Source organism: Somniosus microcephalus, chromosome 4 (assembly GCF_052327205.1).
Source record: "Somniosus microcephalus isolate GS21.2 chromosome 4, FLI_Smic_1.0, whole genome shotgun sequence".
NCBI classification, from domain to species: Eukaryota; Metazoa; Chordata; class Chondrichthyes; order Squaliformes; family Somniosidae; genus Somniosus; species Somniosus microcephalus.
In genome coordinates, this window is record NC_140990.1 from 289,192,610 (window position 1) to 289,211,699 (window position 19,090).

At 39.8% G+C, this 19,090-nt stretch overlaps 1 protein-coding gene across 4 annotated transcripts in view; it reads left to right on the forward strand.

Annotated features, from left to right (window-relative positions):
• Positions 1-19,090, forward strand: part of ccnt2a (cyclin T2a) — a 24,802-nt gene continuing 5,712 nt past the window's right edge. Inside the window, exons 1-8 of one of the 4 annotated variants that reach the window (XM_085986601.1) lie at positions 25-238; positions 3,701-3,782; positions 10,216-10,344; positions 10,673-10,733; positions 16,178-16,240; positions 16,413-16,458; positions 17,919-18,082; positions 18,935-19,005. In XM_085986601.1, the coding sequence (XP_085842727.1) occupies positions 84-238; positions 3,701-3,782; positions 10,216-10,344; positions 10,673-10,733; positions 16,178-16,240; positions 16,413-16,458; positions 17,919-18,082; positions 18,935-19,005 (771 nt within the window). In that variant the 5' untranslated portion in view covers positions 25-83. Of the gene's footprint in view, positions 239-3,700; positions 3,783-10,215; positions 10,345-10,672; positions 10,734-16,177; positions 16,241-16,412; positions 16,789-17,918; positions 18,083-18,934; positions 19,006-19,090 lie in introns of those variants that run through there. The other 3 variants (XM_085986600.1, XM_085986602.1, XR_015078207.1) reach the window with 3 other exon arrangements.

Sequence of the window (19,090 nt, forward strand, 5' to 3'; positions counted from 1 at the left end):
ATGGGCTGGCGACCTGACTTCCGGTGGTTGTACGCGCAGACGCAGGCAGCGGCAGCACGCGTGCGCGCAGTGGGGTCGGGTAAATGGCAGCTTCAGCCGCATCGACGAAATGGTACTTCACCCGGGAGCAGCTGGAGAGCACGCCGTCGCGGCGCTGCAGCATCGACATCGACAAGGAGCTCTCGTACCGGCAGCAGGCCGCCAACCTGGTCCAGGACATGGGGCAGCGGCTCAACGTGTATCCTTTCCCCCGTCGAAGAGATTTAAAAAAAAAAATCTAGAAATGTCGGCGATGGGGGGAAGGGAAGGGAGCGTGAGGCCCTGACATGGCGGCGCCGGGCGGGCCCGGCCGGGGGAGCCGGGGCAGTGAGTAAAAGTAGCCGAGCGGGAGGGGCTGCATTTTCCTCCCCCCTTCTCTCTCTCCCACCCCGGGGGTCCGTTTGCTGGAGAATTCATCAGCGTTCAGACGGTTAGCGACGCGGCGAAAGCTCAGGCTGAGAGGCCTAGGCTCAGGGCCCAACGCGCTTTTTGCGGTCGGCGTTTTTGGCGGCACCTGGCATCGCGCCGGGGAAACGAATGTTTTCGTGGCGGCGAAGCGGTGGGGAGGGCGGTTAGGTTAAGATTTTTTTTTAAGGGGGGGGGGGGAAAGAATTGCCTCCCGAGTGCAAAATGGACCCTTTTTTTCTCCACTCTTCAACTCGGCTCATTGGAAAAATTGCGTGCAGGGCCCCGCAGGCTGGAACTGGAACAGGTGGTGCAGCAGGGCACAAAAGACAACATGGCTGCCGGGACCAGACCGGCAATAATGCTGCTCACCGCGCCACACTTTAAAGTGATCTAACCTCGTGGCTCCGAGGAAGCATCCGCGCGAGTTCACTTACGCCTGTATGTTTGCAGACTCGTTGATGATGTAAAGTGGGAATTCATGCAAAGTTGTACCGTGAAGGTTATGATTGTGTATCTGGTGGGTGGGGGAGGAGAGGGAAGTAATTGTTTCCTGGGACATTTCGACGATGGATACCCGGTGAGCGATCAAAATTAAGTGACCCATCAATTGGCCGTTCAGATGTCACATACTGAACATAGTTTGTGTTTAATCTGAGCTTTTTGAGTTGCTTACTCGAATCTGCCTAAAGGTGTAGATTTGTTATTGTAATTTAGAACGTGAAGGACTATTGTGGGGTTGTAACAAAGACCCTGAGGGCTTCTGCATTAGTGACGCACATCAGGCAGTATTACGTTATTTTTAAATGAATTAGAGGAGCATTTAGCAGAATGGGAAAAACTACTGTTCTGCTAATCATGCGATGCCACCTATCTTGTATCACTATTGCCTATCTGTCCCATAAGAGAAAAATGTAAAATATAACTGTCTATGCCGCAGATATGGTATGAGATGATTTAACATGGTAGAATGATACAGCACAGAAGGAGGCCAATTTGACCCATCATTCCGGTGCTGGCTCTTTGGTAGAGCTATGCAATTAATCCCACTAATACAAAAGCAAGATACTGCAGATGCTGGAAATCTGAAATACAAACAGAAAATGCTGGAAATACTCAGCAGGTCAGGCAGCATCTGTGGAGAGAGAAAGAGTTAATGTTAACTCTGCTTCTCTCTCCACAGATGCTGCCTGACTTGCTGAGTATTTCCAGCCTTTTCTGTTTTTATTTCAATTAATCCCACTCCCCTGCTCTTTCCCCATGGTTAATTTAAAAGAAATCAACCCTGCTGCTGTTAATGATATAGCCCATGAAAAATTAGGTGCCTACTGACTGTTAATCTGTGAGTAATGTTTCATAATATTGGCCAAAGCGATCTGTAGCTAAGTAAAGGTGACTGGCTGGCTCTGTTTTCATCTAAAGCAGCATATTTAAAAACAAATTACATAAGAGTATATTTAAATAATATTTAATTGTAACGTTTAATTTTAGTGACATGGTTATTAACAATGTGGTATGGTCAGCAGGGATTGCAAATCCCAACATAGTTCCTGCCAAATTTTGATGGACAAGATTATGATGTGTGTTCTGATGTCCCTTTGCTTTCATAGTGCTAGAATTTGTATATCTGCATAATATGCTTTCCATAAATTGATTTTGAAACTTTGAGCTGGCTTGCCCATTTCAAGATCTGAATACTTAAGTTTATTCCCCATTCCTGCCTGAGCTCATTGCTACAAGAGCATCTCAAGGGGTACAGATTGTGGGGGTCTCCTTTATCATAATGCATTCTCATTGCTGCACAACTGCAGGTAATTTTTTAAAAATGGGGTATATCATAATGCTGTAATGACTAAGATAATAAGTGGCACTATACATTCTTTCTGATGGCTTTCTTTTCCTGTTCCTTTAAATAGAGATTTCTGTCCAATCCAAGGACCTAGATTGTTTCATAGGCAGGCTCTTAATGTCTAATGTGTCTTGCTAGCCACTCCCAGCTAAGAATTAATTATTGGCCCGTAATTTGTGGTCAGCGGCAAAGCAAAGGCGTTCGCCACTGGCCCTGAAGTAAGCGTCCCATAAAGATCTCGTGGTCTCTGTGGCGAGAAGTTCGGTTTTTCCGACGTGTAATTGAAATTAATGCAAGTTAATGGGGATTCCCAGTGACGAGCTGCTGTGGTGTGAAAAGGCTGTCTTAAGCAGCCAATCAAAACGCAGAATTCTCAAGACAGCGAATCTGGAAGTGGGGTAAGCTCCTTTTGATTCTAACTTTTTAAATATGTTAGAGAGCAAAACAAAGATTGGTGCTCTCAAATGGGGAAAAGACAAACCTGAAATAAAGATGAACAAACTTTTAAAAAAATTAAACTTTCTCAAGTTCCTTTAAAAAAATAATTTTTATTAAATGGATAAATTTGACACTGCAAAAAATTAAAATTAGATTTTCAGGGCCATAACCTTTGTTTAGCAGTCAATACACTCTTAAAACACCAGTTATGTCTAATCCAAAGGGTCTAACTTTTAATGGGGTACAGTATTTAACAGCGGTATTGCCACGGAAGGTGCAACAGAAGAGCCGGAGTTTTTTGTCAGTTTCTATGATTTGACAGATTACACTGATTGTCGGGTTTGGGGGCACGGTGCAGCCTGTGGAGGAGCAGTGAATTACGGACTGCAACTTCAAGATTTCCACGTTAGGATATTTCAATGGGGTAATAACAGTGAACGCTGTTCATTTGCTGTTGACCGCAATTCCGGGCTAATGTGCTGGTCAGTTTCCACGGGAGCTTATTTCATTGCCACTGAACTAATCCATTATGTATGTTAGAATCATAATGGGGGCGGTGGGCCTGCGTGGATCCATTGCATAAATTATGTAAAAGGAACTTTATAATGGTAGTGTGGGTTAGCAACCCAGGCCACCCAGAGTAAGTTTGTTGATTGAGCTTTTTACATTCCAGAGAAATTGGCAGAATAAATCTGAGACTGCCACAATCACGCTGGGGATTTTCCTTTAGGATTGTAAACAGTGCCATTCAAAGAGATGGTGTAAAATTCAAGTTCAAGCGTGCAAAACGGCTCCTTTCTGTTGATTTGCACCTGTGATGAAGTTGAGTTTTTCTGGTCTAAAATTCTTTATTTTCCATTGAATTATATATTTTTTATCAATGCCTCATTTTGATTAAATTTTAAGCAAAAAGTTTTAACATGCTTTTTTAATGTCTCTAGGGTACACTTTCCTTGACACACATTTTAGCTCTCAATTGACTATCAACACTGCAATTGTTTATATGCACAGATTTTATATGCAACATTCTTTCACAAGGTTTCATAGAAATGTAAGTGGTATTTATTTAATTTTTTTTTACTGCTGAGCAGAATGAGGTAGCACTATTGATTAATCATTTGTAGGCCTGATATTGAAAGATCTAGTGACAACATTGGAAATTTTTGAGTCTGATATCTCTGGTTAATTGCATCTTTAGTTTTGCAACTAATACTTTGACTTTGCAGTTTGTCACTTTTAAAAATATTAGAGTCTTGTGTTATTTGGCAATAATAATTCCTAGTGTATGCTTCTAGTATGCCCCTGTGGAGTATATTTTACTCTGAACATTGAAATAGTTTTGTCATGACTTCAGATTTATAGTGTACACTGCACAAATCATAAAATCTTAGTTTGTAACAGTTGGGCACCATATGCATGCAAGGAGTGAATGTTGGTTTTGCTTAAGTACCAATTTAAAAAAAATGCTCAATTTTCCATGTGTTTCGTTTGCAAGTACTGTAATAGAGTATAGAATATCGTGAATCAACAAAATTGGGAGTAAATTCCTGAGCTTTGAGCCCTTTGCAGGCTCATAGTTTACAAAATTAAAAGCAGTACATGGATGAGTGAATGCTTTTAAAAGTAGGCACATGCTTTTAAAAGACATGTGCCTACTGCACAGTGCATCCACACAGCAAAAGCTGCTTATACAAGCTTTTTACAAGTTGTCACCACCAAACACCCATTTGTGTATGTTAAGAGTATATTTTTAGGTTTTTTTAAATTAACAGATCAGTATGGTGTCAGTTTATGGTCATGCAACATGCATTTTAGTCCTGTGAATTAATCATCGTGTTGTGAATAAGTTTACTATTCTGGTTGCTGTCAAGTATACACACACAGCAGAGTTGCTCCTGTGCTTGGCACAGTTTTATGTTAAAGATTGATCATGTCGTATTTGTAATACATTCTGGTCTTCTGACTAGCTGAAAAAAATGGTCTTTCAAATGGACAGATAACCAGAAGGAAGGTAAAAATCATCATTTTTTTTTTTTAAAAAGAGAGAGAATAGGCAGAAACAACTAAAAAAATACTAAGAATGGGGTCAGGAAACCGGATAAGAATTTTTAAATCTTTTTTAAGTATTTTATTTTGGTTAAATGCAAGAAAAGTAAATGCCAATAACCTTTTTGTAATTTGTGTACAAGAGTCACTAATTCATAAGTAATTTGTTCTGTGAAGCGCTATGAGACATTTCAGTGTGATATGGTGTTCTATAAATGCAAGTATTTTATTATAAAAATTGCTATTTATTTCAATGCTTGAGCTGAAAACCCAATGGCTCAAGGAGACAGAAAATTACCTAGTGCCAGTGTGTAAATATGTTGGCAGAATCCAATATTTATATCTTAAGCTGCACCTGAAACCAAATAGGCAGACTTTACCCCATTTTATGTAAACATGCAAGTACTCTGCCATCAGATGGGAAAAATGACTTGAGGTTCCTTGGAGATTGGGGCTATGTTAACCAGATGGCCATTCCCATCACCATTGTATATAAGGAATCCTTTATGAACCACAGCGCGCACTGATTTTTCTCCAGTTTTCAATGGCATTTCACTTCATTCTACAGAAAAGTTTCTGAAGTTTGTATTTTTAATATACTAAGTACTCTTTCCACCTGAAGCATCTTTCTTTGTTTTCATGTTCAAAGTTGATTGATCAAGATGGGTTATTTTTCACCCTGGTTAAGTTGTCTTTGACACCTGGATTCAAGATCTGCAATCTTTGTGGACCTGTCCTTGGATTGTCATAACATTTGTCTGCATTTCAATCAGTGCAACACAATTTCCAGAGTTGTGCAGCCTATTGTAAACTTGGCAGCAGGATCTGGCATAAGTACTAGATTTGCTGGAAGGAAATCCTTCGGATCAAAATGGCTTCCCTTGATGATTCTTGAAGAGGTGACATTGAATTCCAGTTCACTGAAGAAATATACAGTCAGCGAGAAAGAGAATTTATGTTCAAGAACAGACCACAATGTTACCTGTTCGAGTCTCATTCTTCACTGACTCAGTTGGTGGGAATGCATTAGGGTCTACCCATGTTCCTACATTTCCTGTCACCAAGTTACCCAACTTCTAGGCTATACAGTTGCTGTGTAGCTGTCTGGCACAAAACCAAAGATTAATGTATTGGAGTCGATGTGCTTGAATAGCACAATTATCAGTTGATCCAGATGCTGCCATAGCTTGTGTAGCGATTGATTGGCATTGGCTTTAAGTTAGCAATGCAAATGACTTATATACCTATAGCAATGTCCTTTTTAATGGGGCAAGAAATATGAGGTTCCTCATTTTATGTACTGGTTCCTCCTCATAATCAGAATACCTTTATTTGGTCCAAGTCCCAGAGAAGTCTGCCACAACTAGAGATTCTATCATGGCTTTTGTGGATCTTGCTGCATTCCATGTGTTCCACTTCCAGTACTTATGTGGACATCTACCAGAATGGTTTGAGAGAACTTGGGTGTTACACAGGCCTGACAAACTGTCCAGAGACCCACTACCTACTGAAGAAGTCTTATTGTTCAACTGTCCTGGACTTCTGTGCTGCAGTCCATCTTCTGGTTAAGTATTATAAATCATCCTTTCAGGACAAACCCGTTACTTTCCCAGTGAGAAGTTGAAAGAACTGCACAATTGCAATAAAAGTTTATATGCTCAATGAATGTTCTAAATGAGATTGGTATCTTACACTTCAGAACCTCCCTCAAGGTTTGAAGCAATAACTTTCTCAGGACAGTTTCTTGTCGAGAAACTTTCGGTCCTGGGGTTGATGAGCAAACTTTTATCATGCGATTGGTGAAAGACTGTTTAATGCCATTGGAACTATTTTGTGCAGTGGTGCTATGATTCCCTTTGATTCAGAGGCCACCAATCAAACAGGAGGTAGTTGATCCCTGAAGAGGATGGTCTTGAGACAAATATATTGAGCAGATTGTGGCTGTACATGCCCTGTCTATCACCGGGATGACCTCACGGCACGAGCTGCCCATGTGCAAGGAGCAAGAGCACACATCTTTGCTCAGCCACATTCTTCTTGGCACACAAATAGACTTGAGCTCCAAAATCTTCGTTAGCTCTATTCTCCTATGATCAGATCAGCATATTAGGGAGAGTTTGTATAGATGATACCACCTAATGAGATATGCAAACAAGCAGGATGTGACTTATTCCTGACTTTTGTCTCGCTACCATGCAGATATGGCAATTGTGTCACAACTTCAGTCCTTTCTGCTCAACAGCTTGAAGGCGTGCAGAATGTCGCTGTGGATGCTCTGAGGAGGGACAGTTCGGCTGCACCAACAGACACACTATCAGGAGACAGCTCAGCTCTTTTGACAGGTGGGGTTTTCCAGCAAGGGATATTATGACTACATTTCAGACGAGAAGCTGACTATTTTGTTGCAGGCGTGGATAGTTTAGGTATAGAATTTGATGGCAAACCTCATTTGCCTCTTATGTTGCACCCAAGATCATTCATGTTTGCAGAAGAGTAAAAGGCAGTTGTCTTAGAACCCCAGACTGGCCAAGAAATCCTTGGATGTGGCTGAATGCCAGTTGACCCATACAGATCACATACATATGGGATATGTTATAACAGAGAAAAAGCCAAATTTGGCATTGTTTTTAGCATGCTATACTTGAGAGCTTGGCTCTTGAGAAGGCTAGCCTGATTGTGCAAGATGTTTTTCCCTCCGTGGTGGATACCTTATTACTGTTGAAAGTTTCTGCTTCAAAAATCTACAGTGCCAAATGAAAATGGTTTGTATTTTGGAATTGTGAAGGAAATGTATTAGGGTGTGAATTCTAGCTGCAGTTAAAGCTTACTCAGGATCTAGCACCCAGGTTATTAGAATACATGCATCAACAGACACTTATGACAAACGCTCAATCTCCACATAAAATTTCCCTTCCCTTTCTGCTCCCAAATTGTGTTTAATCTGCGCTTTGGAGTTTATTTTGTTTGTTTCAACTTAGCCTACAATTGATAAATGGTCTTGTCTGCAGTTGGTAAGTGAAGGGTGGTTCAGAATGTGGCTCTTGTGTACAGTGGTTGGGATGTGGGGTGGCTTCCTTAGTAAGGCGATCCCTGCTTAGTACCAAATCCTGATGGAAAGAACTTGCATTAATAGTGTGTTATGTCCTTGGGATGTCTCTTGAGTGCTTCACAGTTGTTATGTAGGCAAATGCGACAGCCAGTGCGCGCACAGTCCCACAAACAGCAAATGAGATGAATAACTGGTCAATACTTTGTGTCGTGTTGGTTGAGGGAGCAGTGTTGGCCAGGGCACCAGGAGAACTCTCTCGTGGATAGTGGGATCTTCTGGTGCTCTGGACAGCATTTGAATGTGACTTTAAACTGAAGCCCCGCCTACCAGAACAGGTATGAGAGGCCTTGGTGTAACATCTCCTCTGAAAGCAGTACTTTGTCATGCCTTAGTCAAGAAGCTCTATTGGGGCTTCTTGGCAAAAGCTTTTGTACATTTAATGTCCTAAGTTCTACTTTTGACCTTGTTTCGATAGATTGTAGGGTTTGTGGAGATTGAATTACATTCAAGTGAAGAAATAGAATAGAAACTAATGAATTTGCTAAAGATACAGCATTTAACTTTATTAAAACCTGATGTAAATAAGACCATTATGAATGGAAACAGTAACTGCATGAAAAATGGTTTTTCTCTTCATTGACTAAAAAGCCATAATGTATTGTGCATAAGAATCCAGAATATATAAGTACAAGAAGGAAGCACAACACTACATATGACATGGGGTTTCTGTTTTTTGTACCTTGGATGATATATTTTGAGACCATCTGCTATGCCAGTTATATTAACGCTGGGACTTGTTTTCAATTTATTATGGCTTGTAATTTGGGGTGGGGGAAATAGATAATAATTTATGAAGCCATACTTCAGAAATTGGATTAAAAGTAGAACCTAGGACGTTGCTTAAATGTACAAATGCTTTGTCTGAAATGTGCCACTAGGGTATTTAATGCTTGGTGCCTGAATTATCGGCAAGCTTGAGAAGGGACTTTTCCAGCCCCGAGAACATGCATCAATTTTAACCAGTACAAACCTGGAATAAAGGATAAAGCAGCCAGAGTGTGTGTCTGTTCTTCGGGTAGGGGTAAATATTTTGTTACTTTTATTCACAAGCTCAGTAATTAACTACTTCAGTCTGAACTGCAGATCCTGATGGATACTAATATAAATATGATTTTAAATGATGGATTGGCTTTTATGGGGAAAGGAATTCCGGTAAATCCATTGTAAAGAAACATTGGCAAATTGAATGGTAGAGTGCATTTTATGTTGTCTGCTTCCAGGGTAGAACTAGACAGCCACTTCTCAAACTGGATTGAGGTTTCTTCTGACGTCTCCAATGAAGGCAAATACCTGACGTGCATATTAATCATTATTTAATTTTACAGCTGTGCTGAAAGCCACGTTGAAGATCTAGGTCTTCAGAACCCCACAGCCAGTTTCTGCACTATGGTATACTTTTGGTTTGTGGAGGTGGAGTAAATGAGAATATTAAGTTGAGTAACATAGGTGTAGTTGTACTCCTGTGAAGATGCTCCACCTCCATATGTAAAACTTCCTCCCAGCTTCTTCCTTGCATTTTCTGACCTGGCATGGCTTAAAAAATGTGTAACTTTGCCACTGGATAGATGATTTTAAAATTGACTTGGGTACATTGGTAAGTGAATTAAACTTCATACTCCTCCATACCTCTTAGGAATGCAAGATCAGTATTAGTAGGAGTGTGGCGTTTGTTCACTTTTATGTTAAAACAGTTTGGATTACCTACCTACTATCACAAATTACAAGACTTCAAAACATTCAGCACGTGTTCAAGGTACGGCTGATCAAGCAAAGTTTAAATGCATTGGGCTGACGTGTTGCATCGAGATTGAATTTTATTTAATATGATGGCAAAAGATGATCTTTGCCAGTTTAAATTGGCATCAATATAGATGTTGGATCAATCTGAGTATTGAGACTCAGTTATGATGTCATCTAGAAAAGCAGTGCAGGAATTGAAATAACTGCACTCTTACTTGCCTGTAACTTAATGGTGTTCAAAATTTATGCTCCAAGACAACATGGCTTTTTTTCTAAATACCACTAGGTGCTGCATATCACACGATAATAGCAAGCTGTTAAAACTGCACTAGGTGAAAATATAAACTCTCTACCATATTATATACTAGCTCGGATTTGGGAGCAATGCTATCTATTAACCTATACTTTTCAAATTCGTGTTTGATTTGAGAGCAGTCAAATTTTAAGCATAGTTGATGGAAGCGCACAGTACTGTTTAGGTAGTTAGCTAACGTAATAAGATTGAATCTCAATTTTGCTGATGTTTTTTTGATAGATACTAATTAGTATTTTTATTCAAGCATTTAACATTGTTGAAAATTCTTAACAGATAATTTCACCTGCTGCTTTGTTCTTGGCTGCAAAAGTAGAGGAACAGCCGCGTAAACTTGAGCATGTTATAAAGGTGGTACATGCCTGCTTGAACCCTCAAGAACCGCCACTAGATGTTAAGAGTGATGTAAGTTGTAAATAATATGGCAAAGTGACATTTAGGATATGAATGTAATTTTTAAAAATTGGGTTTTTAATGAGCAAACCATACTTGATCAGCAAATTGAGTATAAAAGTAATCCAGCTGAGTACAAGTCCAATTTTTCATTTATTTAGCTAAATAATAAAGAAAAAGAAATCTAACATTGTAACTTTGCAAAACAACTATTCCTTCACCATATCTATTTGTTGTACCAAAGGGGCTGCTGCTTGAGGGAAAATGTTCATAAAGGTGTGAGCTTATTTGTTGAGTCGCTATGCAAATTAGCTTCTAATACATGTTCTTTAAACTTCAGGCATATCTTCAACAGGCCCAAGACCTGGTCATACTTGAAAGTATAATACTGCAAACCTTGGGTAAGTTGGAGTAAGGGCTAGATTACAGCGACAAAATGTGTTTTAAAGGACAAGGCATTTAACTTCATAGGTGCTTAGGCAATATAGACTAGTCTGTTGAAATGTTTTACACTTTAAAGAACATATTCTCAATCTTAGTTTTGCATGTTATTTCCTGTTCTCTGAATTGCATGTTGTCATTGAAAGTTAGGCTTCATTTAGCAATGATCTCTACACTTACTGATTGATGTAGACATTTTTTTGTTCTTGGTTTCTGGATGACTCTGAGCTGCATTTATTGCCCATCCCTAGTTGCCCTGCAATGGTGGTGGTGGACCTTCCTCTTGAACAATCGCAGTTTCTGTGCCGCTGGTGCTCCCATTATGGTGTTGGGGAATTCCAGGGATTTGGTCTAGAGAGGATGAAAGAATGGTAGTGTATGATCAAGTTAGGATACTGTGAGACTTAGAAATGACATTCCCATGATCTTGCAGCTGTTGTCCTTGTTGGTAGAGGTCAAAGGGCTTGGTGGTACTGTCAAAGTAAGTTTGGTGAGTTATAGTGCATATATCCTGTGTCAAGACCACAGTAATTTTGGTTGATTTGTTTGGTCCCATCCGGATTAAATGGCTGCTTTTATTCTCAACAGTATTTCAGTTTAATTGCCTTTGATTAAGTTTCCAGAGTAGGATGAATACTTTAAGTGACTACTTCTTGTATGCTCTCTCAGAACAGGAATAGTGTATGGCATAGAGATGGAGAGAAATTTATTATTTTATTGTTCATGGGTCTCCTGTAGTGTTTCTCACAGTAAGTGGAATAATGTATTGTTTTACAATAGGAGTGTTCTACCATGTGGTGCACAATATTATTCTGGTAAAGTGCACTTGTATTTAATGAGGCTTATCCCTTTAAGGCCACAGAGACTAATTGATGTATTAGATCCTTAAGTCAACTAGAGATTATTTGTTGGCAAAGGGAACTTGGAAATTTTCAGATGCTTGTAAATTTCTTGCTCCAAGTCAGAAGATACCAGCATGGATTGGGAAGTGTCCTTTTTTCCTTAATACTTCTGACCTTTTAAAGTGTCCTCATCATCTCTGCCCCAATCTCTCTCTGCTCTTTCCTAACTTCTTTGCATTTGTTAGAGAGATGGTGGGAAAGAAGATGCTCGGGGTTGGAAACTGCATCTCCAGGCATCAGGTGCATGGCAAATATGGCCTACAGGACTTGGCTGCTCGCTTCCAATCCCTCACCCTGTCTTGCCTTCCATGATGCATGCCCCTTGTTCCTGTCGCATGCTGTACTACTCATTTTCACATTCCTGCCACTAGCTCCTGATCCTATCGCCCCATTGCTGACAGGCTTCTTCCCTTTGAACAGGTAGTACAAATGCATGTATTCTGGACACTGCCTCTCTCCACTGTTACCTCCCATCCCAATTCTCGCTGAGGGTGGATGGCAAGAGATGCGAGGCATGTTGACTCTCTTACTGTGAAGCCCCTATTACCTCTGTTCACCTGCTTCCATCACCCTATTCACTCTGGTGCCCTTCATTCCTGCATCTCTTACCACATCAGAGTACCTCCTGAGCCCAGTAACATTGGTTCTCAATTAGTTCCAACTCCCTCCTGTGTTGCCCTAACCCACTGCTAATCTTCTGATTTGAGCCCTACAAAGATTTAAAAATATTTGGAATTTAAATTGAAGGATTTTATCCATAATGCAATTCTGAAAAAAATCCCACTGGTGCTATTCAAGAAGCATCGAAGCCTTTTGAACAAAGCTTGGCAAGTTGCCCAGTCATTGGTGTAGCAACTTATAACTAATTATAACTTCTTGCAACCAGAAGTCAAACTGGGTGTCCTAATTATCCCTGTGGCCAGGGTACTTGGGTGGTATATATATATTCATTTTGGCGGATGAAGTTATATTTTCTATTTCTACTTTGTTGTTGAGCTTTTATGATAAAACTAATTTTTACTGCTTAAATCCTCTTTCCTATTTTTCTTTTCTCATTTTGACTGGTCTTTATTTTTCTGGCTCCTATCAGTTTAGACCACAGCACTCATTCACCCACACCGTGTGTATGGAACTGACAACTTATCGATGGGGTGAATCCTTGACGAGCCAAATGTGTTGAGCTCCTTCAAGAGAATTTTCTGCTCTAACTAAAATTACACCTTTTTCCTTTAGTGTTGTATTTTCCCTGCTCTGCTTTTCAGTTCATTCAGCTGCCACACACAAACCAGATTTGCTTTCATCTATGGGGAGGAAATGTATGAGGGAGAACAGTCTGATCCTTTTAATAAATTTGTGACCTTCAGCATTGTTTTTGCTTAGGTGCTTCTTCCAGTTTTTGTAGGCTGTGATTACACCCATTGCTGTTTGTGGGATCTTTGTGTAAAATTACTACTGCATTTGTCTGTATAAGTCAGTGCATTTCAGAGAAAGTAATTCATTGTACGTGAAATGCTTAATCAATGATACGGTGGTATATCAATGCAAGTCTTTGTTTTTATTTCTCAGTTAACAGTATTAGCTCTTGTACACAGAGGAAAACCATTTATTTAGTGGTTGTTTTGTACACTACCATAATTGCTGTTTGTAGTGTTTCTTTTGGATCATCCTTCAGTTTTGAAGCTTGCAAGTATTGGCCTATTTTCAGCAGAATGGTTCTGCTGGACTAGATTTTGGGAACCTGGCTTCAAATATTTAAAGGATCCTTCCAATTGACATACGCTTGCTTTGTCTTCACTGCACAACTTTCAGAAATACAAAGTTTGTTCTGAACTCGGCAAAGGGACTTACCTTTCTCTTATTTTTCTCCACTCTTCTATCAAAGGCACTGACTCCTTTTTGTGGGTAGTCTGCACTGACATTGGTCACCAACCAGTAATTTCCCCAAGTCGCCATTATTCACAGTGAGTTTCTGGCTATTCTACTGCATGGGACATAAGTCAAGTCTCGCCCTGTTCTCATCCAAAGTTAATTTCCAGTATGGGTAGCTAGAGAGTGGACAGGAGCAGGAACCTTGGTTTTCTTTCCCCTGTCCAACCAAAGGCCAATTGTAGAATAGGAAGGCACCAGCCTTAAGGCATTCCATCTGAAAGATTTTAAGCATGTTGGTTCATTTGGAGTTGGAAGCTGTGTCTGTTGTCACTTGGACAAATGTGAAGGTGACTGCTTTGACTGACAACCACAGTGTCTCTACTGACGTTGACAGGAAAGGATTCCACACATTCAATGTGCAACTGATTTGCAGATAACTGCACCACATTATGCAGATGAATACCGACTTCTCTAGGAGCTCCCACGATGGTTTCACTTTAACGTAGTCTGCATTCCCAGCACTGTTTGACCTAGAGTGGCAAAGTCTTGGGGTAGCTTCTGGTCGATCAGGGCTAACCTTTGCAGCCATTGCTAATGACAGCATCATGGTGTATCTGAAAACACACACTATAGTAAGGTCCATACACATACCAGAATAATAACTGGACACAATATTAGCATGTTGCTGGTGCCTGAAAGTCTGGGGTGTCCTGCATATAGTTTTGAGGATTATGGCTGCAAGCTGCACAACTTTTGCCTTACAAAGAGGCTTCATCATGGAACCCTTGGAGGAATTAGGCCTCTGTGGCAGCAAGGTGTGGTCAGCAAAAGAAGCAACAGCAGTCTGAAGAGGATAAGAACATAAGAAATAGGAGCAGGAGTAGGCCATTTGGCTCCTCGTGCCTGCTCCGCCATGCAATAAGATCATGGCTGATCATCTACCTCAAATCCACTTTCCTGCATTATCCCCATATCCCTTGATTCCCTTAATATCCAAAAATCTATCGATCTCTTTCTTGAATATACTCAACGACTGAGCCTCCACATCCCCTGGGATAGAGAATTTCAAAGTCTCACCACCCTCTGAGTGAAGAAAGTTCTCATCTTGGTTGTAAATGGCCGACCCCTTATTCTGAGACTGACCCCTGGTTCTAGACTCCCCAGCCAGGGGAAACATCCTCCCTGAATCTACCCTGTCAAGCCCTGTAAGAATTTTGTATGTTTCAATGAGATCACCCCTCATTCTTCTAAACTCTAGAGAATATAGGCCTAGTCTTACTCGATCTCTCCTCATAGGACAATCCCCCCATCCCAGGAATCAGCCTGGTGAACCTTCATTGCACTCCCACTATGGCAAGTATATCCTTCCTTGGGTAAGGAGACCAAAATTGTACACAATACTCCAGGTGTGGTCTCACCAGGGCCCTATATAATTGCAGTAAGACGTCTTTACTCTTGTACTCAAATCCTCTTGTAATAAAGGCCAACATACCATTTGCTTTCCTAATTGCTTGCTGTACCTGCATGTTAACTTTGTGATTTGTGTACAAGGACACCCATGTCCCTCTGAACACCAACATTTCCCAATCTCTCCCCATTTAAAAAATACTCTGCTTTTCTATTTTTCTTACCAAAGTGGATAACTTCACATTTCTCCACATTATATTCCATTTGCCACGTTGGGAATAATCCACTCCTGGTTGCGGGAATTGTTCTTGCCACTTGTACATCTGAGTTCCACATCTGGCCATGGTATTAACAGGCCTGACTACATCTTTTCTCCCTTCACATAGCAAATATGTCGTGATCTGAAGATCTTTCTCTGTACACATCTGAAGTTCACCTCCTGCAACTTGATGAAAGCAAATTCCAAGCCTTTGGAAGAATCTCTTAATGATAAATCATATGTATTCACTGAGTGCAACTCCTGACCTCGTAGAGTGTGGAGGATTACCTGCCCGATGGAGTCTTCAGCCTTCAGATGATGTGCATTCTACGCTTATCATTTTTTTCATAAGGGATGTGGGCATCACTTGTAAGGCTGATATTTATTGCCCTCGAAGGTAGTGGTGGGCCTTCTTGAACTACAGTAGTGAAGATGCTCCCACAATGCTATTAGGTAGGTAGTATCATGATCTCAGCCCATAAGCCCAGCCTGGGTATCGTTTGGGAGAGCTGTCCGTGTTTAGTAGCTTTGAATGAGAATGAATTAGTGCAATGTTGCAAGTCCTGTGTCTTGATGCAGTGCACAAGTGGGACCATGTGCAACATTGCCAGGCTGCAAAATTATGCTACTTTCATGTGTGCAGCATATTTACCCAGAGCCCAGCAAGCTAGATTGTATCCCCACAGTGTGTAGAGAATGCATGTCATTCAAAGAGTGAATACTATACTGTGGGCTTTTTTCCGATTTGCCTTACTTTAATATCCTTTTTTTTTTAAAAAAAAAAAATTGTAAATGTTTAATTTTAATCAGACTGACTACTTACAGTTCAGTTGTCTGCTGTTTCTGCGGGCCTGTGATTTCCCCCCCCCCCCCATATCTTTTTGTTAATAAAAATATATAATTTCCTAGTGTGTGGTGTTGTCTTTGAAAATGAATTGGGGTTAATTGAAGTTACTTAACTTTACAGGTTTTGAGATTACTATAGAACACCCTCATACTGATGTGGTGAAATGTACCCAGTTAGTGAGAGGTAAGTGTCTTTGTTTATATAGTACAGGTATACATACAGAACTTCAGTTGTGTCCAATAAAGTATACTGAACATTGGTTATACCCACTGAATTTAGTGTGCAATACCCAAGTATACTTGATGTTTATCTGTAGATTTTCCTTTTAGCTAATTCTGTTTTATTTTTATTACAGCAAGCAAGGATTTGGCACAGACATCCTATTTCATGGCTACCAACAGGTTGTTATCCTGACCCTCTTTGTTGCACAGTTTCAGGCACACTATTGCTTCCCTTACTGCAGGGCCCCCTAACACGTGTCTCAAGCCCTTGTTGCAGCAGAGAAATGTCCCTTCATCTGATGTGATGGTACCTCTCTGTTTGCAGTGCGGTGTACTGTACGAGGGTGTTTTGGGCACTGAGGGGTTAAATGCACAATGAGAAGTGTAGTGGTGCTCTCTGGTTACATTAACTCGATTCTGAGTGCATAACTCTAAAAAAAAATTGGTAGCCTGAATAGCAACTAAAGATTACAAAGAGATAAACTTAACCTAGAATTCACAAGCATCATGGTAAGTATGAAAGCATTTAACATTTTTACACTTCTCGTTGAATTGCAGAATTTCATTTTTCCAAAATTACTTGATTATTGCTAACAATATTTTGATTTCAGATTAAAACATTACAGCTCATTTTAAGAACTGCAAGTTGTTGGGTTGTACTTCCAGTTTCAATGGAAATTATTCAGTGGCCCCTTAAAACTAACTGGGGGTACTAAATGTGGGTAATAATGTTAATGTTGGAGGTTAGATCGTTGCAAAAATTTGTTGAAGTTTCATTTTAATTAGCTGTACAGCATATTTATAAGGAATAGGGCTCGAACATTTTGTTCAATTTTATTACCTAAATTGAGATTATATTGCTGGTGCCAAGTGCAGCTATACCACCGGATAGCAGATCCATTGGCATTAACAACTTGTAAAACACACTGAAGTTGTGGAAAATATTGGATTGAGAAAACATAGAAACGGCAAAAGATCCTGTAATTTGCTGCTGTCTGTAGGGACTGGATTTTATGCATACCCACATTCAAAGAAAAGTATAAACAACCAGTGCACATTGGTTTAATTAAAATCACATCTCTGTTGAATTAATGTCTGAACTTACAAAAATATTTGAGCTTAAGCATTTTCCTTACCAGCTAGCTGTTCTAAACTTCAATGTGTGTTTGCAGATGATGAAAGGAATTGGTACATTTCTGGCTGGGCAAACCTCAAGATAATTATATACTTCCAATGAAAAAATGTTGCTAAGCTTAATATAGTTTATCACCATTATTAAATGTTTTGATTTCTTTATGGACAAACTTTTTTGTCTTGCAAACATTCTGAAAGGGGTTTCTTATTAAAGTTTGAGAACTGCCTAGTAAGGAACATGGTGGATAGTAGCTTGACACACAATTTTCATTAAGCCAATGTGTAATGGTGTATATACTGCCTCCGTTGATGGGACATGTGTATTTGCACCATGTTCTTCCATGCTCTATCTGAAGTAAACCCATTTTCAGCTTTGTGCTGGAAGTGTGACCCACCTTCTGCAGATATTGATGTCTTTTTTTTACTCGCAACTAAATAGATTCCTGTTTTTTTGTCTCTTGTATTTTTTTCCATGATCCGCCGATCACCAATATTCTCCACTACAGTTTGCACCTGACAACATTTTGCTTGCAGTACAAACCTACCGTGATAGCATGCGTGTGTATTCATCTGGCTTGCAAGTGGTCCAACTGGGAGATACCTGTATCCACAGATGGGAAACACTGGTGGGAATATGTGGATCCATCTGTGACTCTGGAATTACTTGATGGTTAGTTGTAAATTTGTAGGGAATTTGTTGCTAAAACTAGATTTGCAGACTTTTATTTTGTAGAGCAGTGCAGTAAATTTCTAATGATGTGCTGTGTTTGAGTGCTGAGCTGCCACAACCCTTGATAATGCACACTGCATATTTCTCCTTTCCCCGCCCTAATCATTCTTAATAGTGGTGGGTGGAAATCTATATCCTGTGACTAAATGACGCTTACATGGGGCTGCAAGCAGAGCGCAGAAACTATCTCCTTAAAACTTTTGTTTTATTTTAGAGAATGGGGAGTATTTTGTACAGAAAACCATCCTAAAAAATTACATTTTCCTAGATTATACACATCACTTTTTTTCCAGCACTTCCACGCGTTGGCGTGAAATTCAAAAAGCAGCCTTGTGGGAAAACTTCCCAAAATTGCATTAATCTCCTGGTTGACTGACAGTAGTATGGTGCCATCTTAACTGAATGTCTCCTACTAGATATTCCACAAGCACTCCATGATTAATGGCAAAGCTATAAAATGGGACAAGTTGAAGCTATTTTCAAAATGTAGTCTTCCAAAAAAAAATTGGGTTCAGTTGCTGGTATATTAAAAGCCCCATTTAAAACATTTGATTTCAGTAAAATATACAGTGGCATGTCTAACTAGGTTCCTGTTATCTGACACTTAAGTTATTTAGCTGGAAAATATTAAAGTTGTGAATATTAGAGCTTTTACAAAAGTAACTGAACCCACCATGGAAAAATTTAAGAATGTTATTGTGGTAAGTTTTCTGTATTTTATATTTATAGATCTATAAATTGCTGCTGTCTTTTTTTTGTGGCCTAACCTTTTATTTTGAATTTTACTTGCAGAATTAACGCATGAATTTCTGCAAATACTGGAGAAAACTCCAAGCAGATTGAAGAGGATACGAAACTGGCGGGTAAAACTTAGTTTACATTGTTGATTTAATTTGAGTCTTATTTTCAATTACTGTTGTAAATATTAGCTTCATTTTGGTTTCTTTC